The sequence below is a fragment of the Suncus etruscus genome, chromosome 15 (genome assembly GCF_024139225.1).
Source record: "Suncus etruscus isolate mSunEtr1 chromosome 15, mSunEtr1.pri.cur, whole genome shotgun sequence".
In the NCBI taxonomy this organism is placed as follows: domain Eukaryota; kingdom Metazoa; phylum Chordata; class Mammalia; order Eulipotyphla; family Soricidae; genus Suncus; species Suncus etruscus.
In genome coordinates, this window is record NC_064862.1 from 44,912,894 (window position 1) to 44,933,959 (window position 21,066).

General features: G+C 41.7%; 1 protein-coding gene across 2 annotated transcripts in view; it reads right to left on the reverse strand.

Moving 5' to 3' along the window:
• Positions 1-9,098: 9,098 nt before the first annotated feature.
• Positions 9,099-21,066, reverse strand: part of TRIM67 (tripartite motif containing 67) — a 45,413-nt gene continuing 33,445 nt past the window's right edge. For both annotated transcript variants that reach the window (XM_049789634.1, XM_049789633.1), the window contains exons 6-10: positions 18,745-18,890; positions 16,201-16,339; positions 13,544-13,847; positions 10,313-10,475; positions 9,099-9,346 (exon numbers count right to left, since the gene is read on the reverse strand). In XM_049789634.1, the coding sequence (XP_049645591.1) occupies positions 9,281-9,346; positions 10,313-10,475; positions 13,544-13,847; positions 16,201-16,339; positions 18,745-18,890 (818 nt within the window). In that variant the 3' untranslated portion in view covers positions 9,099-9,280. The remainder of the gene's footprint in view (positions 9,347-10,312; positions 10,476-13,543; positions 13,848-16,200; positions 16,340-18,744; positions 18,891-21,066) is intronic.

Genomic DNA, 21,066 nt, shown 5'->3' on the forward strand with positions numbered 1-21,066 from the left:
TTTTATTTCACCTAAGAAGTTTTTCAGCTTTGTCATTTCTGTTTGTATTTTTCCTCATTTCTGCTTTTAGTTGCTCTTATGTTTAATTGGCAGTCTATTCCATTGTATCTTTAAGCTCTTTGGACATTCTAAACATTTCCACTCTGCAGTTTTTAGGATTTTATTCCCACTCTCATTTTTCAGAATCATTATATAAAGTGTTCATGTGTTTTGGATCTTCAGGATTACAATCTACACTGCTTGTGGTGAAGTTCTTCACTGCTTCACTATGGCTCCTTTTGTAGTCTGGAGGGGTGAGTTTTTTCTAAATTACTGTCAGTCTTCCCCACCACAAGGAGGTCTCTGAGGGGAGTTTTATGGAAGGTGGGAAATTATCTTCCATCAGAGTTAGAGAATTCATGGTCACCAGCTAGAGAAGCTATGCCTCTGGGCTTCACCTCTGACCTATGGAAGAGGCTATATGTTGGGACCTGAATTCTGAACAAGGAGGGACGCCATTTTGTAAAAACCACGTGGCAGGCTTCTTAGGTTCTGAGCAGGAAGAGACACCATTTTGTAAGGACCACATGGTGTAGGCCACATGCTGGGGCTTCACAAGCCTATTTCCATAGACCCCTCCTCAGTCTACCTGGCCAAACCAGGTAGCCTATCTGGGAAGGAAAAGGGAGTAGTAGGAAGGTACCTCTAAACAAGAGCCAATCATTTTAAGGATCATCAAAAAGCTGGAACCTTCCTATATCCCTTTCCTATATAATCTTCATCATGACTTGGGCAGGGCTCATCTCCTTCGGGGGATGGCCCTGGCTGGCCAGGCTGGGTAATCTTGTTGACAGACAGATTAATTTATTCCAGTTGTATGGTCTTGTCCTTCTACTCTGGAACCCTACACTATGAATTTGTTGTTTAGGGAAACTGGATCCCATCTACACCTGCAGTTGCTGTGTAAACTGTGTGTAGTGAGTAAATCCCTGAGGCTCCTGAAGGCACCCTCTCAGTATATGTCTTTTTGAATGAATGTCTTTGGGTTAGATATCAAGAAGTATGATTGCTTGGTTTTATGGAATTTATTTATTTATTTTATTTGTTTTTTTGGGGGGGCACACCCAGTGATGATCAGGGGTTATTCCTGGCTATGCACTCAGAAATCAGAAATAGCATCTGGCTTGGGGGATCATATGGGAACCCTGGGATAGGCCCCAGGTCTGTCCTGGGTCAGCAGAGTGCAAGGCAAACGCCTTACCTCTGTGCTTTCACTCAGCACCGGAATTTATAGAGTTTTATGACCACTGGTTCTTATGGAAACAATTCTCATTGGGAGACACCTCTATAGTAGACATGCTCATGACCTTTGCTGATATTACAGCTCCCTCTGCCTAGACTAGCTTCTTCCCTTTTATCCACATGAAATTTTCCTACTACTTTGTCATTTATAGTAATTTCTAAATATTTTTAAAATCACTTCTAAAATCTGTCAAGACAAATATTCTAATGAATCCTGACTAGCAGAATACACCTGGTAAATTAAATACACTAATTTTGCTGAAACTCAGAAAAAAAATTTTTTAAATCCTCATTTGGCAATGCCTTTAACATTGCATAAAAATGTTAGCCATGCTTGTCTTGTTCAAGGCCCTGAGTTTGATTCCTGGCACCTCCCACTACTGGTCTGAGTATCATTGAGAATGCGGCCACTTCATATCCTTTTGTTGACTAAAATGAAATCCATATTTCAATCTGGATTTTGGGGAAATGAAAAAGGATCAGAGTTGGCCATTACCATTAAAGAGTTCTTTGGGCTTCCCAGGAAATGCTCAGGAGTCAGGGTACACTCTCAGTGATATTGGCCAATTAGCTAAATGTCTCAGTGCTAGGACCTGAGGATGCAGTTGCCAGGACCACCATGGCCATTGGGATGGAATGGGTGCTTCCAGGGCGATGCCTGGCAGTGCTTGGGAGAGGCAGTAGGTCCACACCTAGCAGTGTAGAGATTGGAGTGGGGCTCTAGGGCTCTATCCAGTGGTGCCAGGGGAATTAGCTAGGGGTGGGGAGTAGTGTTTTTGGTTAGAACCCAGGTCTTAGGCTCTATATAGCAGGTAGGGTGCTTAAGTGTCTTGCATGCAGCTAACCTCTGTTCAATTTCTGGCATATATGATCATCATCATCTCCAATGCTCCCAGTCCTCCCACCCCCCAAAAGAGACTTAGGTCTTGGCATGTGCTTTTTTCTTGACCGCTGAAAGTATTTCCCTGCCATATTTTTCATTTTTAAAAAATGTAAAACAAACTTTGAAAAGTTTCAGGTATATCAGCAAAGACTATAACATTAAAATATTTATGTGAAGCTGCTCAAAGTGCTACTTTGTAGGGGATAAGATTCTTTCCATCTAATTTCAGAATCTAACTGCTCTGATGCTAAGCCATTTAGCAACTGACCTAATTGTGTAACTGAAGAGTGAAGTGCAAAGTCTCAGGATAATCAGAGGAATATGAGGGTGACCTTTTCTGAGGAACTTAATTTGATGAACCCAATATGTAGCAGACTTCTCAGGTCAGAAGCTCCAGATTCAGCCTGTATAGTGACAAGGATTGATTAGTTCATTTAATTCTTCTAAGTTTTAGGATGTTTTCCTCAGCCAAATGCTACATATAATAATTTAGTGAACTCACTATTCTTTGAGGTGGTAGTTTACCATTTAGAATAATATATAATGTCTCAAGATTCTGGGGAACATGTAGCAAAGTCATACTGATGCACAGAGGGAGGGCCACTATGACAGATGGGCCATCCTCCTGTCCTACCTTTGCCTGTCCAGCCGATGATCAGGTCCAGCTTGGAGGAAAGCAGATCTCACTGCGAAGCATAAATTACAGACCATACTTAGTCTTTCAGTTGTTGGCAGTGTCAAAAGAATTTATTTCAAATTTGCTTAAGACTGTGGTAAAACTCAGGTTTTCCACAAGGCAATACGCAAAATTTAGTCAACCCCCAAAGACCAGGAAAAACATTGTTTGCAATTCAAAAAATACAATTGCTTGTGGATACCAATACAAAAATTAGAAAAAAGTTGCTTCCTTCCTTTTCTTCTCCCCTCCATATTTTCAGTGGAACATGAACACCATTAAGACCAAGAGCTGCCACCAAATACCAACAACTAGTGACAGAATGTGATTGTGATGAGGGAAGGTAGAGAAGGGAGAAAACAGGTAAAGAAAGGCAGAAAAATTAAGGTCTGTCACAGTCAAAACAATCACACAAAGCTTTTTGTTACTTTTAAAATTCCTTTGCCAACGTTAAATAAACTTCATGCTTAATACAACAATTTAGTGCGAAAGCAGCAATTCTACATCATGCATTTAACATTTTATATTTTGCTCACTCTCTTCTTCCTTTTGGGGCAGGGAAAGTCTGGGGCTTTCAGCAGGTGAGGTCAGCAGGTACAGAGGAGAAGGAAAGGCTCTCGCCAGGCAGGAATACTACCCCCTCACCACACACACACATCCCCTAAGTCAGAACCTTGTGTTCTGCTTCCACAACTACAAGCAGTCACTTTTCTAACCCTGGATCCTTCGTGAGAAGCAGACCCAGAGAGAGGAGGTTAAGCATTTGTACCCCTCAAAGACCTGTCCTTTGAAAGAATAGTCTCCAAATGAGACTTTGTTGTTCATTTCCACATGCAACTAACTCCTAACTTAAGTCAGGGTTATTCAACAGAAAAAACAGGAGTTTCCTTTTAAAGAAACCTTATTATTGTGATGACCACCAGTCCCTTTGCTCTTGTAGCCACCCTCTTGGTCTTTCTAACTTGCCATTTAATTGTTTCTCATTTTATTCTTAGACATTGTTTTCCAAACTGCTGAAATTTTAGAAACAAAGGAGACACATTATGGTTTGGAGGACCCCTTAGATATTAGAACTGAAAATAACAAAGGAGACAAAAAATGTAGATTGGTTTCTTTTTCTGGTTAAGGGGCCTCTACAAGTGCCTTTGGAACTAAAATGAGAATGTTGACAAGTAGCCTGTTTAGATCACATTTTACAAATTGAAATAGGCTTTGATGAGAATGTGAATATTTGGATTATTCTATTGTTGGATGTTTTAAACTGAATTTTACCACTTCCAGGTCAGGTAGCTGTATAATAAAACACATGCTATTCATAAAAGGCTTAGATGAAAGACACTGTGTCAGAGGAGACTCTCGAAAGTGATATTTCAGGCTTTGATTCATTGAGTGTGAACCACTAGCCCAAACTTAGTGGATGAAAGATACCTTTCCTTTAAAAAGTGTGATTTATATAATCCTCACGGTACACCAAAGAAACAGTGAGGAATGAAGCACAAAAGATATTGCCAAAGGTTGCCTAAGGATCACTCCTGATGGGAGACACTAGATTATACTAGTGATTTGTCATGCCATTAGATATAGAGATATGAGACATATACTTCACATAAGCCATAGTCTTAATAACCAAGACTAGAATTTTCCAAACCTTTAATATTCTGTCAGCTGGGAAAAGAAGAAAAAAGGGTTAACATTTCCTGGTGGGGAATGAGGCACAAAAGATTTAAGAGATTTGCCCCCACCTATATATATACTATAACCAACATTAAAGCCAGAGGAGTTTCTGAGACAGAACTAGGTCTGATCATTATGTATTGGCCTAAATGTATTTTTTCTTATTTTATAGTCAACTTGAAATGAAAGCTTCTAGAATCCTTTTCTTTGTTGGGAGATGGGATGGGTAGCTAGGGGACTACTGAGCAATGTGATCAATAAAAATAGCTTTTCACTTAGTGGAAAAGGAGAAGTTCAGATATAATTCAGGATCAGCATAGAACTTAGCTATCTTCTCATAATATCTGGTTCTAGTTTTGGGTAACCTGTTAAAAGTCACAATCTATTCAGAAGTGTCTGTGACTTGCAAGCAGAAGTGACCAAGAAAAATGAAAGTTTAACTTTCTTGGAGAGTAGAATAGAGCTGCAAGAACTCTGTGGCTTCTGCTTGTGGCACACCCTTTTCATTCCCTCCCCCAGCTGACAGAACAATAAAGACTTGAAAATTTCTAGTCTTGGCTATTAAGACTACTGCTATGTGAAGTGGGTGTCTCACATATCTCTATGTCTAATGACATGTGACAAATCACTAGTATAATCTAGTAGTTTCCATCAGGAGTGACCCTTAGGGAACCTTTGGTAATGTCTTTTCCTTGTTACCAAAAATTTGAAAATTGCCACTGTCATCTAGTTGATGGAAACCAGAGTTACTGCTGAACCTCCCTATAGTATACAGGACAGCTCCCTTATCACCAGAGAATTACACCCAAATGTCAAAAGTGCTAAATCTAAGAAACCTTGGTATTATTAATATGTTTTTGTAATAAGACATTTTAGCATCCATAAGTCTAGTGATCCCCAGGATCTTATCCCTCTGCACCACCTCAATACCAACAGGCAGCCCTTGTTTTATCAGCACCTTTAGCTATGAGCTGCCTGCTCATAGATGCCTTATCAGGGGATGAAGCCTTTCATGAACAATAAAGAATTAAGGCTTAAATGCAAATAGCTGTGGAAGAAATACATATTGATCCTGTATTCTTATTCTTTCCTGAGAGGACTGGTAGACAGAGGGGCAAGGACACCATAAAGAACAAATCTGGGCATCAAGAGCAAGAAGCATGGTCTGTTTCTCTGAGTAAACCTTAGTTTTTCCAGGTTTTTATGCAAAGTATGGCCCTTCCTGACCTTGATGGGTCATGGAGTGCCTTTCACTGTCTAAAAGGGTGAAGGACTGACAATGGAGACCAGAACTAAGTATAGCTTTCAGGTAGGTTACTATGTGTGCCAATATGACTAATGACTATTGAATTTGGAATCATTTTCCCAAGTAAGATAGAGAGGAGGTAAATTAGGACTATGTGTAATGCCTTGCCTTACTTTGAATTGGAAACTATAATGCTATGCAGTGAGATTCTATTGGATAATTTTACAAGAGATTAATTCTAAAAGGAAAGGCATACATTTTGACCAAACTGGTTTACTAGCAAAGAACAAATAGAACTACATTTAGAGGCGTTATTTACAATGCAATGGAACTTAACATTTCAAATTACTTTGATTCCTCTTACCAAAACTGCTCTGTTGTCACTCAGCCACCCCAACAAAAGTATCACTTAATATATTTTATGTACAAAATAATGTTACTATGGTATTCAGTAACAGGGAATTTAGCAGCCAGTTACTTCCATGTCAACCTCCTAGACTTCTGGGATGGTCACATAAGATTATAGAGTTGAGATCTACCTTTTTGTTGATCCCTCAAAAATGTGTTTTGCTCAAATCTGTTTTCTCTCATAGGTTCAGTCTTGTCCCTGAAGGTATTTTGTGCTGAAGAAAGGAGAGGAAGTAATAGGGCAGCCTTACAAGGTCCCTGGTATCAGTCTTCTGGACTCGTAGAGGAGTTAAAAACACAGACACACACACCCCCAATACTCAATATATATTCACAGGGCTAATTGAGGTGAAGATGGTGGTCTTGGTCACTTCTCTCAGAACTTTTTTTTTTTTTGGTCTTTGGGCCACACCCGGTGACGCTCAGGGGTTACTCCTGGCTATGCGCTCAGAAGTCGCTCCTGGCTTGGGGGGCCATATGGGATGCCCGGGGATCGAACAGCGGTCCGTCCAAGGTTAGCGCAGGCAAGGCAGGCACCTTACCTCTAATGCCATCGCCTGGCAACTTCTCTCAGAACTTTAGGTAATTTTCTTCTTAAGAATCTGACGTCAAAAAAAAAGGGGGTGGCCCGGAGAGATAGCACAGCGGTGTTTGCCTTGCAAGCAGCCGATCCAGGACCTAAGGTGGTTGGTTCGCATCCCGGTGTCCCATATGGTCCCCCATGCCTGCCAGGAGCTATTTCTGAGCAGACAGCCAGGAGTAACCCCTGAGCATCGCTGGGTGTGCCCTCCCCCCCCCCAAAGAAAAAGAATCTGACGCATTATGGGGTCTTTCCCACATTTCTCCTGACAAGGTACTGGCTCTCCAAAGGATGTTTTTCAGTCCAGGCTAAACTTGCCTAATCCTCTTTGAAGAAGCAGAGCTGGGACAGTGTGGGCTCCTAGATTTTAGGATTTGGGGAGCTTTCATTTGCCCAACCTTTCATCTGCCTCCACAGTATGAAGTGGATCTCTAGTCCACTTGGTTGCCTTGCCTGTAAACTTTAGGCATCTGCCCCACCCTCCCAAACTGAGCATACCCAGAGCTAAGGCAAAGAAGGCAAGCTGAAACCATGTGAAAGTAGAAAAAAGAGGCAGCTGCTTACAAATGACCACATGGAACATATAGTCATCTGAAAAAGGACAAGAAGCCACTTGGCATGGTAAGGACAGAGGCCAAGCCCTTATGTGATCTAAGCAGGTGGCTTCCAAGATTTCTGCAGTGGCTTAAACAAAAGCACCCAGTGGCTTTGAGAAGTGTCAGCAGCTAGTTTAGCTAGTCACATCTGTGTACACAGCTGGACGAGGCAGCCTTGTGGGTCAAGAGCATGAGCTTTGAGGTAGGATATTCTGCGGAACGAGGGAAGGGCTACACAGCCTTTATCAGGTGAGTCAGAAAGCAAGTGCAGCATCTACACAAGCAGGTAGAACCAAGTAAACACAGTTGGTACTGATTTGTAAATTTTGTAGACTAGGTTTTTATAAAAATCCAATCCAGCAAATAGTCAAGTAACTCCCCAACCTCAAAAATAAATTGCTTGATAAAATATATTATTTGAAAAAGGAATGAGCTTTACCAGATGGAAATGAAGGTGGCAGATGCAAAGGATGAAGAGAGTGGGGGAAAAGTGGCAAGAAACTCAGGGACAGGGACAGGCTCCAGGGTCAGACCTGGCAGCAAAAAGATGAAAATGACTCAACACAGGGTTGAGAAATAGAGTTCTCAGCAAGGAGAGGAGAGTTCACCCCCCACTGCTGTCCCTTGTCACCCAGGTACCCAGCCAGACTCATACTGGAAAACTGGGAAACGTAAAATGCCGTATTGCTGTTTCCTGCCTTCCTCTAAGTTCATTTCTATTATGCCCTGACAGAACCACTGCTGCTGTTGGGCATTTCTTATTTTCATGACAATAGGCTGTATCTCAAAGCAAAGCAGGCCGACTCCAGGAGGCTTTCCCAGGACCTCCATCTTATGTGCATAGGGGTCTGAAAGCATATAGCTGCAGAATGACTCAAGTTTAGTTAACCTTTTGGGAACCAGTTGCAGAAAACTGCTTCCTCTAAGTGAAAACTTGATAAATAGTCATTCAATTTCTAGAGCTTTTGGGGCCCAAGAGAGGTCAATGGGCTAAGTATATGGTTTACATGCAAGAGGCTCTGTTTCAGTTTCTGGCACTTCTTGGTACCGCAAGTATAGAACTGGGAATAGTTCTAAAGTAGCCAACAAACAAAAGGCCAAATGACAGCATTTCATATTTAAAAACTAAGAAATGAATGAATGAATTTTAGCAAATGTGTGTGTGTGTGTGTGTGTGTGTGTGTGTGTGTGTGTGTGTGTGTGGTCTAAGAGGAAAGAGAATGTTAATGAAACCATTTTAAAGGGTTCAAAACAGACAAAGATCAAGTATCATGATTAATGTTCCTTTCCTTCTATCTTTTCTTAGATCTACCTAAAACATAATACAACTGAGGCTGAGCAATAGCCCAGTGGGTAGGGTTTTTGCCTTGCACGCAGCCAGCCCAGGTTCGATCCACAACATCCCATATGGTTCCCCAAGCCTGCCAGGAGTAATCTCTGAGCACTGCTGGGTGTGGCCCCCTAACCAAACAAACAAGAAAACACATAACACAACTGAAGGCTTTTGTCTTCCTGGTAAAGTTGGCAACCTGCAAATAGCGGTATCCCAGCAATGGGATGACAGAGGGAACATGGGATTCTGAAGACTCTGCCTCCTGTTTGCTGGATGCAAATCTCAGGCTATATCTTCTTCTCCTCCCCCAAAAGACTTTGTAGACAGATGGTAGGAAACAATTAGAAATCCTGACTGCTTTCTCACTCCTTTAAGGAAAGTCCTTCTGTGTTAGCTTCCAGGTGGATCAAAGGGGACACAACCACACACCCACGTTCACACTGAACAGTTATCTCCACAAAACCAATGTTCAGACCCTGTCTTCATCTCCCAAAATAAACATGTCTCAGATACTCAATGGCTGCTTGAGTTGCACCCATAGCTGGTTTCTTTCCTCATGGGTTATTTGCTTGTGATTTGGATGGCAGGGATGGACCTAGGAAGCTAGTTGCCAGACAATTTTGGCCTCCCCAGGTTTGTTGGTACATCCAATCCTGTGTGCAGGGTGACCTAGAAAAGAAGTCAGAATCAGTGAAGGTGGTATATTTGCTACATATACCCCAAATGCTCAGAACACCAAGGCCACAAATGATACCCAGTTTGCTAAGGTGGAGGCATTCTTGCATTGTGTGGTCTGCTCTTTATCTTATTTCTTAGTAGCACTAATGGATGCATCACAAGTTTGGCCCTAATGTTGCTGCTCCCTTTAACTTCTAATAAGAGCTGCATAGCTGCTTTCTTTCACTTGGCCTGAGCAACCAGTCAAGGCTATGCAGAAGCTGAACTTCTCAGCAGAAACTGGAACAAGATTGCATGGACCCATTTATATAGAGACACATTTTCCCTCTAATGACTTTGTTGGGAAAATTTAGAATTAATGACAACTTAAAAAACACTTATTAAGAAACCATGTAGTCTACAACTATTTTTAATAATTAAGTGTGTCACAATGCATAACACTAATCTATTACAAAAAGTGATGACACGTCACATCTTCACTTTTTGCAAAAGTTAGTGCACAGATTCTGATGGTACCATTCATTCACAGTCAAGAGAAATGTAAATAAATATCCCCAAGGCTTCAGCCAACACTACTACTAGTAGTTATATCTAGTTGTTATATTGGTAGTTATATTTGGGGGCAATCAGGAGTTATATTCAGGTTTTTGCCTGTGCAAGGGGATCAGTGTTCTTATACTTCTGAGTTGCTCAAATCATATCTTTGTTTCTGCTTTTGATTGAAAGCCCTTTTCTTTATCAGTTCTGTTTACTCTGAACTAATATATATATTTTAAATTGCTTCACAGTTCTTTTGTGAGCGACTAGAAGCTCTAATCGGTAGGAGATTCAGACTATTACTCTTCAGATTTTGTGGGCTCTGCAATTTACTTTATGTTTTGATCAAGTGCCCTTTGAAGTCTCTGCGGGCAGTGGAAGAAGCAGACAGACAGACTGGTTGATAAGGATCAGAGATACCTGCACATTTCGGTTGAGGCTGAGAGCTGGCATAAAGACCCCATCCACATGGCTGAAGGCTGTAGGGCCCTGCTGCTGCCCATTGATGAAGAAGGTCAGTGTGTGTTTATTTAGATCCAGTAGCACACCCACAGTTGCCCCTTTGCATACACCACCTTCAGTCCTGAAAGAAAAGCACCAGGAAGCCTCAGCACTCTGACACATGATGCATATGATAGCTGAAGAAACTTACTTTAAAAGTGGGGGAAACACCTTCCCCTAAAGGTACCTTCATCCCACTCTATGGTAGTCTAGGGAGCTGACTTTGAGGTCTGTGAGACTGAAGGTCACTGAGGGAGGCCTCTCACCCTTTGTGTAAATAAGGTAATCTATTGTAGAGGAATTGGATTATTCAGTACCTTCTTTCCTGATAGTAACTGAGATTTGAACACTCCCTAAGAGGGGATTGTTTTGGAAGCCATCTTGAGTCAATCAGACCAAGTGGTTCAAAGCTCAAGTCTTGCAATGCAGAGACTTTTGGATCCAGGAATGTTGATGGCTTCCAGGGCAACCCTGGTGATACATGTAGTTTCAGGGCAAACAAGGTATGCATCCCTTACCACTGGGCTGCTCAGGGAACATGGTTTGGAGGAGCATCTTCCACCTGAGAAGTGTGTATTGGGGAAGGTTCCTTGATCTGCTAGGGACAGGAACTAACCTGGTGTCCTTTGGTTTTTAGCCAAGTGACATTGTTAAAGAAGCTGATATCTTTAGAATTCCTTCAGGGAAGCTTTTCCCTATTCATCTTTTCTCAGGGTCTTTTGAAAGTCAGTGCAGACTGGGGGATGAAAACTGAATCTGAAATCAAATACTCTGAGTTAACAACCCATGGCTGCCTACCAGTGAAGCACTGAACATGTAAATTGTTCAGTGTAAATGTAAAGAGAAGATCTTAGTAAATTGTAAATATTAATAAAGACCCCAGCCTCCAGTGATCAGTACCTCATACTTTTCTATCCCTTAGTTAAGAACTGAGATCTTAGCAGGTCATGATATTTACTGATCAGTTCTGGTAAGATAACTATCTTTATACTTTGGGAAAGAGCTAGTCAGCTGCCATTTAATTGTGGGACAGTGAACACAGGCATGTCATGAGGAAGGTAAGTCAAAGAACTTGATGGTGAGATTTGGGGGGGGGGGGGGGGGTGGTCCCAAGACAGATGGGAAGTAAACCAGAGTATTGGTGCTATTTGGAATGTGGCCACCAGGTGGAAATAGTGTGACTATTTAGACTAGCCAGGAATGTGATTCAGTTTTAAGTTGAGGTTGGAATTGGGGTCATATTAGCAGTGCAAGTAATTAGCTCTGTGACTTTGACCACGGTACAGTCATTCTTCATCCTTGTTTCAGTGACAGTGACAGAAATACTTCTGCGCTGACTAAATGACATATAAATAAGATGTTTCCTACTCAAAATAAACAAAACATTTTTCTTGCTGGTAGTGGATCTGGGTATTGGTTTTCTGAAGGAGAAATGAAGTTGAGGAGCCTAGGTTTATTTTTTTCTTTTGGTAGTTTTGGGTTATAATTCATTGTACTTAGGGATTATTCCTGGTTCTGTACTCAATCATTCCTGGCAGGCTTGGGGGAACGATATAGAGCACCAAGGAACCAACCCATATCAGCTTCATGCAAGATATGCACTTTACCTGCTATATCATCTTTCTAACCTATAGATTCAATTTCTTTGTGGTCTTTGAGTATAGTATAGTATGCAGAACGAAATTAGTCTAGCACTTTGTCACTCTAGGGTATCTGTCCAACCAACTGGGCCACGTCAGTCTGTAGCTCTTGGTGAGTATGTCAGGCTTGGCTAACACCTAAGACTCAGTGAGTCTGCAAATCCTAGTCAGAGTGTATGATCTAGACAGAACTTAGGGCCTAGGCAGGGAGTACAAAATAACAGAACTACTTTCCCCTCTGTCCTGCTCCCAAACTCATCTTTGAAGAAAGGGGTCACTGCCAGTAGAAAGACAAGTGGGAGGAGTCTATTTTCAGCTCTCTTGGGAACTTAGGCAAGTACCAGCCTCAGACCAGGAGTATGGGATTATAGCTCAGTAGATAGGGGAAAACTCTGAGCACTGAGAACTTCCAGGGTCAAATTTGCCTAGAGCTGGGGCCCTTTATGGCCAACTTCTTGCCACTTTCTTAAGAGACAGCCCTTGGTAGACCTGGTGGGAGACCCCACAGACAGAAATTGTTTTCTGTATCCACAACTCTGCATTTCTAGGTTCCTTGGTTAGTACTGCCTCAAGAACTTTACACACTCTCTTGGCCTTCTCTTCATGTAGGCCAAGATGAACACAGCAGCCTTGTGAGAAAGAGGACAAAAGAATACTATAGTAGGAGTGTGGGAAATACACAGTCTTTTATGTGGCTGAGGGAAATATCAAGGAATCTAAGTAGGATGCACATCTTTCTAGTGCAACCTCAGAAGTCTAGCCTCCTTAGGATCTGATTTCATCTGGAGCTGGACCCCAAATTGCAACAACATAAAAACTTGTGACGAGCATTTGAGCTATTAGCAGTGACTAGTCCCATATTTCCTGTTGCTCCCAGACCTGCCTGAGGTCAAAGAAGTTAGAACAGAGGGAAAGGTCTTTCTAGCTAAGACAAGGGCTCCTTTTGTAGATATCATGTTACAGTTGAAAGGACACTGTGAAATGGCCCAAGCTTGGGACTAAAGGCTCTAGACAGCATATGACAAAGAAAAGAAAACTCAGAAGGAGAAGCATGGCAGAGGATTTCAGTGTGGCTTGCTGATTAACCTGGAAACCTATTTTCTCTAGTAATGAGTAAATGGATTACTCTAGCCTCTGTTATACGCTATCATTTTTGCTGAAGGGATAAAATAACTTTCACCATGTCTTTGTTTGAGGACCAGGATGTGAGTCAAATAGTAGGGTACATACTTTGCATACACATGGTTCTGGTCTATCCCCAGCACATTATGACTCCTGAGAAATATAGGTGTCATTCTGGTGGTACCTGAGTTCTTCTGGGAGTGACCTCCAAGTCTTTAAAAAATAATATCTCTCTCCAATAAAATGAATACCTGTGTCTGAAAATACTTCCTCCCCTCCCACATTCCTAAATTTTGGAATAACAGAAGGGAATCTGTTCCCACAAGATCCTCATCCCCAACTCCATTCCCCATTACTGGAGGCAGCTGGAAAGGGCCCTGCAACGCACCTGTTGGTGTGGGAGTTGCAGTGCATGAACCAGCTGCGGTTGTTGTCCACATACATGGCCCAGGCCTTGTCGTCCTTGCCCAGCATCATGTCTTTGACCACACTGGCTCTGGCCACCCCGAAGGCAGGGTCTGGGTGGTTGTCATACCGGTCTACATGCAACTCCCAGTAGTGCACGCCCTTTGAGAATGCAGCTGTGCCAAGCACCACCCGATCGTCATAACTGCTGCAGGTTGCTGTCTGGTTGTCATTGGATAAAATGATGTCCCGGTGCCCAGAGTTTGGGTCAAATGTGAACCAGGCCACTGGAAAGGAGGCCAGAGGAGCAGGGTCAGATAATGGAATTTACTAGTTGCCTTAGTAGACTTAAAGATACAGACTCAAATATATCAGAAAGTGAGGCCAAGTGTATGTGTGTGTACATGCACATCTGTACATATATACACCCTGCTGTTTTCATCCAATTCTCAGATTCAAATTTTCTATTGAAAACAGACATGCAGAACTCAAAGCCTGGAACTGAAATGCCTTTTGTATAGTCTTGATTTGTAACAGCCTTCCTGTATTTATTCACTAATGTTAGTAAAAGAGAAAGTTCATATCCACACTCCACATCACCACGCTGGGAGTTTTGAGACCCAGAGAAGTGAAAAGTGTAACCCAAATTAAAAAGCTCAATTTTCCATTTTGACAAGCCATTGGTGCTGTATTTTTATTTTCTCTGAAGTTCTTTCAACGCCTTTTTTTTTTTTAAAGAAAGCTGTGGGAAGAGAGATCGTAACTCGTTAGTGAACTTGTAAAGAATTCCAAGCCAGAAGACCCTTCAGGGCAGAAATCTAGGTAATGAGCTATATAAATCTTTAAACTAAGTTTATAAAAATGACTGAGAGCTAATTCAATATGTTCTATTTTTCTTAGGTCAACCAGAGGATAAATTGGGATAAATGGTGACAAAGAGACATAGTTGAGCTGTGTAAACAAGCGTTGGAGTGGCTATATGAATAAGTGCCTTTCACTTGTCATCAGGGAAATGCAAAAGTGATAATGAGTTAACAGCTCAGTTATCAGTTTGAGAGGCATCGAACTACAGAGACTGCCTGTGTGAGAACAAACAGTGTTGGCGGGGATGTGGAGAGAAAGGAACTCTTATCCACTGCTGGTGGGAATGCTGTCTAGTTCAACCTTTATGGAAAGCGATATGGAGATTCCTCCAAAAACTGGAAATCGAGCTCCCATACGATCCAGCTATACCACTCCTAGGAATATACCCTAGGAACACAAAAATACAATACAGAAACCCCTTCCTTACACCTATATTCATTGCAGCACTATTTACCATAGCAAGACTCTGGAAACAACCAAGATGCCCTTCAACAGACGAATAGCTAAAGAAACTGTGGTACATATACACAATGGAATATTATGCAGCCATCAGGAGAGATGAAGTCATGAAATTTTTCTATACATGGATGTACACGGAATCTATTATGCTGAGTGAAATAAGTCAGAGAGAGAGAAAAACGCAGAATGGTCTCACTCATCTATGGGTTTTAAGAAAAATGAAAGACATTCTTGCAATAATAATTTTCAGACACAAAAGAGAAAAGAGCTGGAAGTTCCAGCTCACCTCAGGAAGCTCACCACAAAGAGTGATGAGTTTATTAAGAGAAATAACTACATTTTGAACTGTCCTAAAAATGAGAATGTATGAGGGAAATGGAGAGCCTGTTTAGAGTACAGGCGGGGGTCGGGTGGGGAGGAGGGAGACTTGGGACATTGGGTGATGGGAATGTTGCACTGGTGATGGGTGGTGTTCTTTACATGACTGAAACCCAAACACAATCATGTATGTAATCAAGGTGTTCAAATAAAAAAAAAAGAATGGTAAAAAAGGAAGAACTCTCATTCAGTATTGATGGGAATGTAGTCTGGTTTAGGCTCTATGAAAAACAGTATCAAGCAAAAATTAAAAATAAAAATTGAGCTTCCACATACCTAGAAATTTCACTTCTTGGCATTTGCCCATGAACCCAAAATATTGTTTTGAAAATATATTTATGAGCTAGAGTGACAGTGGGTACAGTGTTTGCCTTGCATACAGATGACCCAGGTTCAATTCCTGGCATTCCATTTGGTCCCCAAAGCACTCCCAGTGTTAATTCATAGGTGTAGTGTCAGGAATAACCCCTGAGCATTACTGGGTGTGGCACAAAAACAAAAATATATTTGCACTTCCATATTTATTGAAGTGCTTCTTATAATAGAAAATGACTGCAAATAACCCAGTATCCAAGAATAAATGAGTGGATGGAATTCTGATCAACTATAAGATAAAATTTTATAGATATCTGCTACATGGATTAGACTGAAGAGTGTCATGCTGAGAATGATTCAGAAGGAGAAGGACAAATGCTGAATGATGTCTCTTATAAGTGGAGTAGAAAAAAATATAGAGTATCCTAAACCTCCAAAAATCAGCCTATAGAAACATTTGCTAAAGGGGAAGTGGTGAGAAGGGACTTAATAACAGTGGTGGAGGGCACTGATATGTTGGTGGTGGTTACTATTAACTTCTGGAACCCCATTTTCCACCTCCCAAAATTCAGTCATCATCTGGGAATGTTTCCCCCCCCCCCCCCAAGAAACCCCAGGGCTCACCATCAGAAGTCTGTAGGACAACAGTTTTACTATAGGGTCCAACTCCAGATGTGTTGAAAGCCTTGACCCTGGCATTGTAGGTGCTGTTGAAATGCAGCCCATCGATGGTGCAGAGGGTCTCTTTGCCAACATACACTTCCTGTAAAAGAGCCAAGACTGTTCAGTTGTTGTGTCTGTTATTTAGAAACACAGTATTAGCAGCTGGCTCCTAGACAACCTGTTGAAACATTCCACATTCCGCATTCTCTATTCCAAGGGAATAATTGAAAAGGCAAATTGGGAAAAACTTTTCTAAAAAAATCTGTTTTGTGTCACACCCAACAGAATTTGTTTGATTCTGAGATTTGAACCCAAAGCATGTGGGAAAGGCCATCTTTCTTTGAGCTCTGTTACTACTCCTATGCTTTTAAAATGGCTCACTTCAAAAACCTAGGCTTGTTTTCTAAATTCTGGTCATTCTTAGCTCATTTGCAAGTCAAGAATGACTAAGACTCCAATACAATGAATGCTATTCATGGTTTGGACTAACTTATCCTCTCACTTTTCCCAGCTGCCCATATTCACAAAGAACTCAATAATTATCAAGGAAATGCTAAACATTTTTTTCTCTAATTCTTGTAGGTTATCTTTCAAATGAAAAAATGAAATTACACATTTAAGTTCTTTTGAGGAAAACAAAAACAATAGTGACCTTCAGCAAGGTGCATTTGGTAAGTGCAACTCCTCAGGAAAAAAAATCTATAGGAGGAATCTGAAGGAATAGCTTAGTGGCTTAGAAATGCCTTGCAATTGTATGTCTGCAAGTTTAAATCCCTGGTGTCAAACGTGATCCTAGGAATTGCTGTTTGAGCCTGACAGCTCTGCTGTTCCGTCTGATCTCTGATATCACAAGCAATTTTCTGCCACTCCACAGCCAGGTGTGTGTGCAAATGTTGGTGGGGGTGGGGTGATATAGGTAAAATGGAATAGAGAAGCAAGCAAGCAATATACCTAGCTGACACATGCCTAAATTGTATCATAACAAGTTGCTCAATGGAAAAAATTGCTTTGGCCTAATCATGAGGCCAAGAGAAGGAAGAGACACTAACTTATAATATGTATTGTCAACTCCCAGAGACCTCCAAGTCCAAAAATTGCATGTGACATTCAGGAACAATATACTATGGATTAGTCAAAACTGATTGGAGGAGAGACAGGCTAGATATAGATTAATAATTTAAATAATTTAAATCCTACCAAACCCCGCACCTCTGCCTAGAGAGTAGAGCAGTTGTCTAGGGTACCCTTAATCCACTGTTTTCCCCACTAGTACTCCATCTTGTTTTGTAAATCCACATACTTCTTAGAATGACAGCCCAGACCCAGGGTCCTCTGGTCACATTATACACACCAGATGGTGCAACCCCCAAGCAAGCACCATGATTAAAAATGTGCAAGCACCAACCATGACAAGGTAGCATGACTCCTGACAAATAATACAGTTGGAATGTGGCTAAACACAATAATCTGTGAGATTTTTGAAAACCTCACTACTAAAGTGGTAAGCACTTCAGCTGGGTGTGTGAGCTCTGCAGCCTGATATCCAGTAAATACCACAGCTGAAAATGTGTGAATACCACATTTGGACAGGGTGCCACACCTGGTCATCTCAACCACATCAAAAATAAAAGAAAATTGTGGGGGGGGTCAGAATATATATGTCTTTTATATTATAATTAATATAATATAGTATAATATATATACATATAGGTAGATATAAACAGTATGATTTCACTTAACTGGACAAAGGTATGAATGCCTAGATTATTCCTGACCCCAGAGTATAGGAAGGATAGGACAGAGAAGGAAAAGAATGGAAAGGTGTTAACCAGAAGAAATGGATGGAAAGAAAGGAGGGGCAGGAATTAAAGACTTGAGGTTACATGCGTGGTATAACTATGTATCCAAAGCACAGAGTCAATAACAATGAAAATAGGAGATCCAAGTCACAACCAAACTTTAAATGTTCCTGTCAAAGAAGCAGGCTAGGACAGGGTAAGGAGGATTGGTGGGAGAGAATGTGGGAATGATGGTGGAGGGAAGTTAACACCAGTAGCAGGACTAGTGCAGGGACATGAAACGACTAAGAAAAACTTTGTAAATGATGGTGACTTAATAAAATATATAAAAGAAATGTGGTAAAATTTATAATTTATGACTGTGAAGGTCATGTCATTTATCAAATGTCTTCCACATGCAATGCATGTCACTAGGTAAAATAATAAACCAGGAAGGGAAGGTGTGAGAAAATTTTGAGGGGTTCAGAGCGATGGCATCTGCCTCAGATCTGCCAGTCTTTCCAGGAATGCCATCCTGAACTTCATTGGTGGGACCACCCCTGCTTTCCCAGCATGTCTAACCCCTGCTTTCTGCAAAAACAACAACAAATCTCCCATGAGCCCAGACCCCCGTCCCCACCCCCCAGCAGTCTGTCCTTGAACTCAAAGTGAAAGGCAGCTCCACAAACTGCATTAGGATCACCCCCTTAATAAGCTGCAGTCTTACCCGGAATTGCCCCCCATTGCCATCATCAAGTTCCAGAATGTAGCCATCCACGGGGCTGTGGGTGAAAGGCGGCATCCTCCAGGCCAGCGTGACACTGTTATTGCGTGTGCAACACTTCTCCAACTGCAGCAGGGGGCCAGATGGCACTGTGACAGGGATCCAATGGTTTAGTGCACCCTGTCCAGGATCTCAGGATGTCTGCATAAGTACTTATTCCATCCCAGGATCCCCTGACCCCTTTAAGAAAAGGGGCCTTACATTTCATATTGGCCACCCTGAGGTAGCCTCAGTCTGGGAGTCTCAGAGTCAAGGTGACTATGGGAAGGGAAAGTACTAAGAACTGTGCATTGTTTAACCTAATGGTGTGCCTGGAGGAAGAACTGGCACATACCTATACTTTCAAGTCTGTAGCCCTGAAGAAGGGCTGTCTTCTTCCCGACACACACATAGAAACCCACTGGTTTAGACTCTCAGATCTGGGTAGAGTTCCAGAGAAATTCTAAGAGCTGTGTTCCATCCTTAGACTTCTTAGCCACAGCACAAACCTAGACAGACCTGTTATTTGGGCCCAGCATGCAGCCTATCCCTAGGGCTAGGAAAGTGTAGGTGACAAGGTGTGCAAAATGCAGAGACACTTTTAAAACTATGATTGGAAGCATCTAAAGAACCAGGGAACCAGATCTCCAGGAAAGACAACCAATGGAATTAGGGATATTATAAAATGTGTTATAAACTGTACAAAATGAGAGGAGTGAAATGTTTTCATTTTCTAGATGTGTTTAGTTAGGCTCAAGAAGAAGATTATAGAAGTAACTAACATAGTTTTTGAGGGGAGGTCCTCCCGAGCATGCTGTGGGAGATGGGGTGGGTCGGGAGGGAGAGGTCATTCCTGGTGATACTTTGTTAGGCTTAGGGGGTCTTCAGGGCTACATCTGGTAGTGAGGGATGGAGTGTGTGGTGCTGGGGATCCAAGTGAGATTTTATGCCCCCCTCCCCAAGCACTGTGCTATCTTCTGGGACCTATTGACATTGGTGGGAGTGCTCAGTTACACTCAGGAGCTACTTCTGGCTCTGCTCAGAGCTCATTCCTGGTGGTATTTGAGGGATCATATTTGGTGGTATTCAGTGCACTGGGATCAACTGCATAGAAGGCAAGTGACTTAACCTCTGGACCATCTCTCACAACCCATACCCTTATAATTTTTAAAGGGAAAATTGCAACTCCAGTCTAGTAGAACGACAATTAGAATTGTAGGTTTCAATTTGGCTGGCAGTCACTGGATGCAGCTCCAATTTTGATCAGGATGGACCACCTCTCTAGAAGGGTGTAGATGTCTCCTCTATTGACTGCTCTTTGCTCTCCTACATTTTTTTTATTATAAATTTTACTACTCATCCTGTTTAGGGAGCATATGGAATAGCTCCTGCCTTCTCACTCAACACATTTCTTTTCTAAAGCTGCCTCTGTCTTCCACAGCAGATCTCCATGCTGACCTCCCCTCTTGCTTGTCCACACTATGAGTCACTCACACTTAGGTTGGCTCTGTCAACCTCACTATGGTTCAACCTGAGTGTGAGAGTGGGCCTGGAAATGTGAAAGATTGTTTTTAGACTGTATAATCTAAAAATAATCACAAATTTTATAGTATTTTCTTGAGTTTATAGGTTCTGTAGATGTAGTACTCAATCATTTGATGCTTGATTTAAAAAGCAGCAAGCCAACACCTAATTTTATTTTTACTCCTGAGAGGAGCCTTTAGAACAGGGATTCTAACTTGCTCATTTAGTAACCTGGGGCAAATCATGCAAAATTTCCCGTTCATCTCCAAGGTTCTCTGAAGTCACCATTTTAGTCCTAGTCTCACCTCTGACCTTTATACCATTGGAATTCAGAAGACTTAATCCTGTCTCAGGGCTTTTTATTTGCACAATAAAAGGTTGTTTCCCCTGGTTATATCTCTCTCCTTCACACTACAAAATATCCACTAAAAATCTACAGCTACCTCTGTCCTCTGCCTCTATCAAACACAATATTGTAAATTTGTGTTGTCTATTTTCTTGAAATGAAATCATTCAAATCAAACTCCTGGTGAAGGAGCTTGTAATTTGTATTTCACTGTGTTTTGAGCACTTAGTGTCTAATCTGTGACTGACACTTAGGGTTCTGGACCCAGAGAGGATCTTATTGGATTCTCTTTTACAAATGGCCCAAGCTGGTATGCTACCCTCTCCAGCTAATAGGTAGCTGTGTGAGCGGGACTAAAAGCCATGTCTGTAATGGCAGTATCTCTCTCCTATCCCCTTTTCAATGGCGCTAAACTG